This window comes from Parasteatoda tepidariorum, chromosome 1, assembly GCF_043381705.1.
Source record: "Parasteatoda tepidariorum isolate YZ-2023 chromosome 1, CAS_Ptep_4.0, whole genome shotgun sequence".
NCBI lineage: Eukaryota > Metazoa > Arthropoda > Arachnida > Araneae > Theridiidae > Parasteatoda > Parasteatoda tepidariorum.
The window spans coordinates 99,977,339-99,987,691 of record NC_092204.1 but is presented as its reverse complement, the minus strand read 5'-3'; the positions used below and the strand labels follow the sequence as shown (position 1 = coordinate 99,987,691).

Below are 10,353 nucleotides of genomic sequence, written 5' to 3'. Positions count from 1 at the left end.
CATAGTAATCAAAATTTAATATTATCAAATTATTTTCTCCGGTACATATCCTTTCTCAGAGGCCGTAAAATACTTTTTTCTAAAGTATAGTTATTTAAACTGCTTAGCATTTGTTCCGTTTTAATCATTACGAAATATATCATTATAATATTTTATACATTTATTGGCATTTTTGATACTTATTACATAACTCTTAAACATTTAAGTTCTGTAAAAAATATATTTGTCAGCGACAGCCAATGAAAGCTGAAACTTTTTTTTAAAAAAAAATTGAATTCTTATTAGAGCTTAATAAGGATTTTGGAAAATGGGCATTTCTTTATCTAGCCTTTAATTTACAATTAAAATATTTTGTAGTGGACGAACGAAGTTCTTTTGTTCTTTTTCATTAAAATATTAATAAACTATCTTTGCTAAAACTGAAAAATTATTTTCTGAAACTACGGAAACACGTTGTAGAATTCTTATCAAAACTGCATACCGTTAGGAACGCCTTGTGGCGTCATCAGTGAATGGTGATTTTCTACAGTTTTCCTAAGCAAATTTTTTATTAACCTTTTCTCCTTTAACTTAGCTTTTTATCATATAACTTATATTATTTTATTTTATTTGATACATATCACCAATATTAATAAAGTATTTGTGTCAGTAATAATTTGTCGATTCAAAATGAATAAGTACATATTCTCTAATATTTTTGCTATCATTTTGATCTGTTTCTTATGTCAATTAACAAATTACCAGCATTAGTTAACCATCATTGTCGTAAATGATAATCTAATATATATAATTCTCTTACGTGGCTCCCAAGTTTTGGCTGTATTTCTTTTCCGCCGGTGACAAAAGTTTTCATTTGTAAAGAAGTACTTTGTACAACTAAATAAGATTCTTTTCACAACGCTTAAATATTTGTTTTATTTTCCTAATATATACAGATAACAGTCGGCTAAGAATTCTGTTAGGTTAAAAAATATTTCGCTAAAAAAATAATGAATTCTAAAAGAAATAGAAATAAACAACTTAAAAAATAAAAATGCTGTTGCCAGCCATAGAATTTTTTGAAAGTCAACATAAATCAAAATGACATAGAAGCGCAACTGGATCAAAATTATGATACCTGAGCGCTTGACGTAACAAATCCTGCAATTCCATAAGTGTTGTATTGCCAAATGCCCAGATAATATTGAAATGTACAGGTTTAGAATTTTCTACAGTGAAAAGTTTTCGGAACTTAAGTATTCAAAAAAGTATACAAAAGCTAGGCGATAAGAATGTATCCAATGAGCGAGCAAAGCGAGCATTGGATTGCGAAGCAGTTCCAGGGGGTTGGCGAGTGCCAGCGAGCAGGGGGCGAAGCCTCCTAGTATAACTGTGGATTTAACTCACAAAGCAGAGTATGCTAAAAATCATGAAGTATACAAATAGCGTTGAGGTGGGCAAAGGCCCATAACCTTTGTGGATTTAACTCACAAAGCAGAGTATGCTAAAAATCATGAAGTACGCAAATTAACTGGAACACATTTATTATTACTTTCAATGGTTAACTTAAATCTAAAATTCTAATTGAATATACCAATATATATATATAGAATCATCAATCTCATACAATCGGCCAAAGACTCAAATGATGAGTGGGCTGCTCATCCCTCTCCACTGGCATGAAAGAAGAAATTGTTCGTTCTTTTATAGATTACGATTTCGTATTATGTATTAAGTTATTTTGATTTACACTTGACAAGTTAATTTTTAAATCTTTCGTATTAAACACATAATTTAATAAATCAACAACTATATTCCAATGTTGATAAGAATATCCATTACAATATTGCGATAAAATATTAACTGAAAATGCAATATCAGGTCTACTTCTATTAGCTATAAAAGAAAGACAACGAATCAAAATTCTATATGGGAATTTTTTCATTAAATCTGTTTCAAAAATTTCCTCTTTGTTAACTTTAGATGGTAATTTAATTCCAGGTTTTAAAGGCAAATTTACAAAAGTTTTATGTAATTCTTCAAATTTCTTCATTAACTTTTCAATATAAGTTTCTTGATGTAAATAAACCCTTTCATATACGGCTTCAAAGCTTACACCTAGCAAATATTTCAATTTGCCTAAATCTTGAATTTCTAATTTACTTTTAAGTAAATCAACAGCTTCATCAATTTTGTTTTGGTCTTCCCCAAATAATACTATGTCGTCGACATACACCAAAAGAATAACTTTAGATTTTAATTTATAAACACAATTACACCAAAGTAGTTTTTCAAAACCTAGTTGTCCTAAAGTATTATCTAACTCAATATTCCACTGTCGTCCACTTTGTTTTAAACCATATATAGCTTTATTTAATTTACAAACCATATATTCTTTACCTTTAACTTCAAATCCTTTCGGTTGAGACATATATAAAGTTTCACTTAAATTACCGTATAAATAAGCACTTTTAATATCCAGTTGTACACATTTCCAGCATAAACAACTTACTAATAAAATGAATAGAAATCGTATAATTGAAAAATTTACTACAGGTGAAAAAATGTCAGAAAAGTCTTTTCCTTTTACCTGTTTAAATCCTTGAGCTACCAGCCGGGACTTGAACTTCTTTATCTGGTTTTTATCATCTCGCTTCACATTATACACCCATCTGCTTCCGATGATTTTGGCATTTTCTGGAGGTTCAACTAAATCCCATACTTTACGATTTTTCATCATTTGAATTTCATCTTCCATGGATTTATTCCACTTATCCTTGTCGGCTGATTCTTGGGTTTCCTCGTACGTTCTAGGCGATTCCAAGTTGTATACTTCGTCTTCAAAAATATCTTCGAAATCTTGAACTACACAATCCGTCGATGAATCTCCGCTATCTTCTTGCTTTGGACTTGTCGACTTAAATGAAAATAGTTCTGGTTGGAACTTTAATCCGTTCTTGGCACAAAATCGTTCTACGTCCATAGTTGATCGAAGTCTCTCTTTGCTTGAAGGTGGGTAATAGTAAACATCTATTCTTGAACTTAATTTTCTTGGTGCTTCAACTCTTTTCCACTCTTCAATTTTTATTGGTAGCATTTCTTCTTTCTTTGTAACAGTTTCTTCGTTATTGTCTAACACTTGTTCTTGGTAGCTGTCTTTGTATCTTACGTATTCACACTTCTTATTCTTCCCAAATAATGTCTCTACTCCATTTTTCGTTTCGTCAAAACTAGCATGAATAGTTTCTACTACTCTTCTTTCTTCTGGAATATAGATCCTATAACCCTTCGTTCTTGTTGCGTAGCCAACTAAGATTCCTAGTTTTGATGTCTTGTTCAATTTGTTGCGTTTTACCTTGGGTACGTGAACAAATGCCAAAGAACCAAATATTCTTAGATGTCGAACTGATGGTTTGTATCCACTCCAAATTTCAAAAGGTGTTAATCCATTTGTTAATTTGTGTTCACTTCGGTTTCGTACATGAACGTACATATATAGAGCTTCAGCCCAAAATCGGTCATTTAGTCCACTATCGTGAAGTGATGCTCGAACAGCTTCAACTGCGTCACGGTTGAATTTTTCTGCAATCCCGTTTTGTTCTGGTGAATAAGTTGAAGTTCGCTCTATTCGAATTCCCAGATTGTTTAAATAATCTTCAAACTCGGCGTGACAAAATTCCATTCCGTTGTCTGTTCGGACTGACTTCAATTTGCAGTTTAATTCTCTTTCAGATTTTACGAGATATGTTTTGAAACATTTAAAAACTTCTGTTTTCTTCTCTACAGTAAAAACTTCCACTTTTCTGGAAAAATCATCTATTATCGACAAAAAATATCGACTTCCACCCATTGAAGGTGTTGGAGAAGGTCCCCACAAATCCATATGCACCTTATCCAGTACTTTATTTGTTAGACGTTGATAATTCCTTTTAAAAGATGCTCGGGTAGACTTTGTCACTTTGCAAGTAATACAAGTTTCAGATTTACCTTTAAGTTGCTCAATTCCTTTTACAACATTGTTATTACTCATGTGCTTAACAAGACTGTCATTTAGGTGAGCAAATCTCCTATGACACAGTGTTACGTCTAATGCAGCGTTAATTTCATTTTTAAGTATTTCAGATTTACGTTTGTCAGGTAATCCTTTCACAATGTACAGTTTATCTATTCTAGGTACACTGAAGAAATATCTGCTACGGTTATCGTAGATTATCATTTTTGAATTTTGCCAAACAATTTTATATCCCGCTATATCAATATTAGATCCAGCTATTAAGTTGCGTCGTAGATTTGGAGCATAGTATACGTTCTTTAATATAAGCTTTACGAATCTGTCGTTATCTTTAACATAAAAAATTATGTCACCTACCCCTTCTACTTCTGATGTACTGTTCTTATCCCCGACGAGTACTTTTGCTTTCTTCAGAGGTCTAAACGTCTCGAACCATTCTCGTCTGTTCGTGAAATGGGATGTTGCTGCTGAGTCAATAAGCCATTCTTCTAAATCCAGTTCCGTGCTGTCGACCGAGGCAACTTCTTCGTTAATTTCAATATCCGTATAGAAAAGACCAGTAGCGGGATTTTGCCTCACACTTTGACGATCTTGCATCTTATTTGCAGTTTTGCTTGCTCTGCAATCTCTTGAATAATGACCTTGTTTATTGCAGTTGAAACACGGCCCCATACCTTTAGGTCGATATCCTTTGCTCTGCAAGTTTCGTCTGTATCCAGTTTCTTGTGTACTTTTCCGGCCCAGACCGCTTCCGCTGTGTGGAATGTCTTCGTTTTTCGACAAATTCCTTTCTCTAGATGATTTCATGTCTGTTTTAGCTAAGTAAGCATTTGTAACTGAATCGAACCCACTATCTCGAGCTTTTAGTTGGATTCTGCCGGATTCGCTGATCAATAGACTCTCAATATTATTTATTGTAAATTCCGAATCCTTTAAACGATATAAGAGTATGCTAAATTGTCATATTCTTCCGGAAGTTTTCTTATTATCTGGAAAGATACTAATAGTTCGGGAATCTCGAACCCAACTTCTTTAATCTGTGCACTTTTATCTCGAACTCGCTGACAGAATATTCCAATCACCTCTTCATTTGGCTGAAATTCCAATTCGTAAAATTCATCTACCAGGTCAGCAATTCTTGCTCTTGATTAGGTTCAAAATTTTCTTTTAGAATGTCCCAAGCTTTCTTCCCATCTGTCGTAGACTGAATCAATTTCAAAAATTGACGTTCAACACCTTGACATATTGTATAATAAGCTCTAGCTTTCCTTATCTCGAAATTCTGTTTAACTGATTCTGGGGCAGTGTCTACAGGTGGTGATGGTGGTTCAGCTCCACCGACGAACTCCCAACTTCCACGATCCATCAGAGCCACTCTCATGTCACGCTTCCAACTATCGTAGTTGAATGCTCCAAGTTTGGGAAAAGATAAGTTCGTGTTACCGGAATTCGGAATTCGTGATTCGGAATTTCCTTCCATATTCAAAACTTGGTTTCTTCCTGCTATTAAAATAAATCTTTCAGCTTCCAGATAGAATTTCTTCTGAATCTATATCGTTGACGTGGGCAAAGGCGTTGACATTTGCAAATAGCGTTGAGGTGAGCAAAGGCGTTGACGTGGGCAAATAGCGTTGAGGTGGGCAAAGGCCCATAACCTTTGTGAATTTAACTCACAAAGCAGAGTATGCTAAAAATCATGAAGTACGCAAATAAACTGGAACACAATTATTATTACTTTCAATGGTTAACTTAAATCTAAAATTCTAATTGAATATACCAATATATATATAGAATCATCAATCTCATACAATCGGCCAAAGACTCAAATGATGAGAGGGCTGCTCATCCCTCTCCACTGGCATGAAAGAAGAAATTGTTCGTTCTTTTATAGATAACGATTTCGTACGTCACATTGATTGAATGCTAGTTTCATGAATTCCCTTTACTTCCATCCTGGAAATGAATCTGAAATAAAAACTCAAACACTAAAGTTTATAACTGGAAACTACTTATTTCCACAATAACAAATTCTTGCTGTTCTTCTGAACAAATAAATTGATTAACTCCGTCTCTTTTGCATTCTAGTACAAAGCTTAGTTCTCTTATTTCAATATGCAAACATTACTTAAATTAATTAAGCATCATTGACGTCAATAATAATGAGGCGATTTTTTACGTTTAACCTAAACAAATAAATACAACATTTCAATTAATCTTGCCTACATAAATATTTTTTTCTGCTCAATTACTGTTGATTTTAAATCTATAGTATTTTTTTTTAAATTTATCAAAAGAAATACAAATTTTAAGAAAAGCATTTTATCAGACAACTTTAAAAGTATAAATTTGATGACGTAGTCCTAGCGTGTTACCACATCATGTTACTCATTGAATTTATTTGACATAGCGAATATAAAATAATTTAAAATTTAAATACGCGCAATAAACTATTCTTTTTATCAAATAGAGCTAATATCGAATGTTCTAATATCGACACTGACCTTCCTCGTGTTTAAAACTATCCGTATAATAAGTATAAATTGGTAATAAAATAATTCGGATACACGTGTTCTTTTTTCGTTCTGAAAATGGCTCTTATCTGGTTCTTCCAGTAAGTTTTTGAATTAATGTAGCTAAAATAATTTCATTATTTTCACTTAATGCTGTATGTCGTAATCTTCGGTGGCTTCAAGGTATTGAAGTAAGAAGAGCTCTTTGTTTGTAATTCATACTATTGGAATAAAGATGAAATGTACTTAGCATCTTTTAACATGATGCTATTGCTCGCTGCCTATTCATGATAGTTAAAATTTAAAACTATTAAGTGATTTTCTCGGATACATATTCCTTTCGAGGGGCAGTAAAAACTTAATTCCAAAGTAGAGGTGTCCCGCAGTGGGCTGATCGTTAAGACACGGTTCCCAGCAGATCACCGAAGTCAAGCATCACTGGCTGCGGTCAGTGTGCGGGTAGGTGACCCCTTGGATCAGTCTGCGAAAGGGATCGAGGGTGTGCGGTATTGGTCCTCGTTAAACTGTGCTACCGTAAAGTGCTCGACTTCGCGCGCAGGTCGTCGGGCTACCGAAGTGGGGGTGCCATCCCCTCCGCAGAGGAGCAAAATTGTGATGGCATGTCTTCGGATCATTCTCCGGGATGTTTCCCAGACCGTCGCCAATAGCCCATTGTGCAGCTCTAGTGCGACGTAAATTAACAATAACAACAACCAAAGTAGAGGTATTAAAACTGTCTGATGCAGTTTTAATAATTACCTAATATATCAATGTAATACTTTAAACCTATATAAGTATGTTTGGTACTTATTACATGACCCTTCAACATTTGAGTTCATACGTATTTGTCAGAGGCTGTCAACTAAAGCCAAATTAATTTTAAAAAAACTTTAGTACCTTATAAAGATTTTGAAGCACGACAATTTTTGTACCTGACCTTTAATTTACTCTTAAAATATTTAAAAGTAGTGATGGAAAAAGTTATTTTAATTCATTGAAATATTATAACACTATCTTAGCTACCACTGAAAAAAATATATTCTGAAACTATGGAAAAATTGTTGTACAATTCTTATCAAAACTAAATCTCCAATTACCATAATACCAGTAGTAGATATTTCCGAAAGGGATAGCTATGAATAAAGCGTCATCTGTGAATGAAGATATATTAATGTTTTCTTAAGCGAATTTTCTACTAATCTTTCCTCCATGAGCTTGACTTTTTAACACACTGCTTATTTTATTTTATTTAAATTAATACACATTATCAATATAAATTTATATATTTTTGTCAGTAATAACATGCAGATTTTTTATGGTGTTACCCAAAAAGCTTTATTCCTTATTTTTGCTTTTTAGTACAGAAGTTACTTTTTTTATATTTCAATTAAAATACATATTAAAAACATTAATTAAGCATCATTGTCGTCAATGATAGTATAACGACTTCTTACGGTTCTTCTGGACCTGTGGTTCGCAACCTTTTGTGAACCATCGCCCCCCCCCCCTTTTGGGGATGGATGACACATATCGCCCCTTTCTCTTTTTGCTCAAAAGTCATTCATTGTTGCTTGTGAGCAACAAAACACTGAAAATATGCTAAGTTATATTTGACTTTAATTTAAATTGTAATGATAATAAGGAGGCAATTTTATCTTGCCATTTTTATTAATTAAAAAAAAATTGTGCATTTTTTTTTCAAAAAGAAATGATATTTAAAACGGAATAATCAAATCAAAAGTACATTTTTTAAAATAATTCATATTTTAATGTAATCAGGAAAAAGTTAAAACATTAACAACTAAAATTTGAGAGAAAAAAAATGAAGAAACTGAAAGTACATTTTTACCACTTCAATGATTGACCTGAGCTTGGTGATTTTCAGTTAATGCTTGAATGTCTTGTTTTATGTTCATCAGATTTAAACGCAGGTTTCCTATGAAGTAAATGTCCAACCTATTTCTTTGCTTTGTGAGCAGCTGGACGACAAAAGTAAATCCTCTCTCCACTAAATATGCTGAGGGGAACGAGATGAGGAGCGGCTCAGTTTGTTTCCACAATTGTGGATAAGTGTGCAAAGAGGAAGTGAGCTTATCCACAATTTCATAAGAGAAAGGATCCAAAATCCAATCCGGTATTTCTAATTTCATCAAATCTCTGCATCTTGATTCCATATCTGTTTTTAGCTGATCAAGGTGATCAGTAAAAATTAAGATTTTATTTTCGAGAATCTCAATATCTGTTATTGAACACTTTTTAAGTGTTGGAAATTGCATTAGCTCTTTGCGACCAATGTTTGACTTATGGATATCAAACTGGTGATGAATGAAGATATGATTCCCTTAGTCTTGATAATGTTCATTTTATTTCCTTGACTTTTTGCGTTGATTTCGTTCATTTTTTCAAAAATATCAGTCAGGTACGCAGTTTCCAACTTGCGTTGCTTCAAACTCTCAATTAAAACAAGATCAGCGGTGTCGAGAAACTCAGTAACCGAGTCAAACATCATTCAAGTCATTCGAAGAAACAGCGCAAACAGTTTAGCCATCTCACAGTTGTATGTAAGATCAAGCGCTCGAAATCTTCATCACTTTCATGGCAAAGTTCTCGGAACAAACGGTCATTGAGAGAATTAGCTTTGATTTTATTGATGCCCGAAATAACGAATTGTAAAGTGTCATGCGTGGTATCAATAAACTTTTTTTGCAGCCAAATGCTGACGATGAATGACACAATGAATGATTATGACCTCCAGAACTTTTTTTAAGGTGTGCCAAAAACCCATTATGACGACCAGATATGGCAGATGCACCATCTGTTGCACAAGCACTTACATTTGTAAGAGGAATTTCTTATTCCTCAAAATAATCTTTGACCAGTTTTAAAATCGACGATCCTTTTGTATCAGTGATCAAAGTTCTTGTAAACAACATTTTCTCGTTAATCTTCTTACTCTTTTTTATGAATCTCACATTAGCTAATACAATATCTTTGTTATCTATCACAGTTGATTTATCAATCTGCAGCTCAAATTTACCTTCTTTCAAAAATTTAATGAGTTTTGATTCAACGTCTGCGGCCATCTCATCAATACGCCTGGAAACAGTATAATTGCTCAGAGGAACAAAGTGATTTATCTTATTGCTCAATCCCTCACCCAACATGATTTCAGCAATTTTTTTAGTATCAGGTAAAATATGAGTTTCGCCAGTTGTTTGAGGTTTACCACATTTAGCAATCAATAAAGAAACTTCGTAGGAAAAAGAAGACCTTTGTCAAGATCGGTTGTTTGTTTTTTAAATAGTTAATTTAAATTAGGCCATTTTTCAAATTTAGATTTTAGATTTTGAAAATAACTTAGGGGTTTGCTTATTTTATCACTATATAATCTCGGTAAAAGGTCTCTCATTCGCAAGGGTTTCATCGCCTCATTACTAGTAAATGTTTTAGTATACAATAGACAATATGGAAACTACACATTTTGCAATGATGCCATAAAACCGAACTTTAAATATTCGGATGAATACTGACGACACTTCCCTTTTGAATCCATTGACACTTCAATATAAATGCATGGAAGCTATAACTATAAAAAATAGGCTAACACTTTATGGCTGTGGAAAGCAAGCTAACAATTATTAACGGTGAAAAACAAGTAGCAATTAATAACGATAAAAACAATTAATAACGATAAAAAACAACCTAACAGTTAACAGTCAATAACTGATAACAAAATTTTAAAAAAAATCAATTAAGCGATGTGAGGGAAAGGTAATGATTTAAGAACTGGACACTATAACAATGGCGAGGAGAGTCAAAGAGTTGGCTGACCACAGTGCAAAAACCTAGACA

The 10,353-nt window shown here is 33.2% G+C and overlaps 1 protein-coding gene across 1 annotated transcript; it reads right to left on the bottom strand.

The window, feature by feature from the left end:
- Positions 1-5,511: 5,511 nt before the first annotated feature.
- LOC139426656 (uncharacterized) lies at positions 5,512-9,665 on the bottom strand. The gene is made up of 3 exons (XM_071186174.1): positions 9,474-9,665; positions 8,367-8,816; positions 5,512-5,646 (listed from the first exon to the last, which is right to left on the bottom strand). The coding sequence occupies exons 1-3, from the start codon at positions 9,663-9,665 to the stop codon at positions 5,512-5,514; spliced, it is 777 nt and encodes a 258-aa protein (XP_071042275.1).
- Positions 9,666-10,353: the final 688 nt, after the last annotated feature.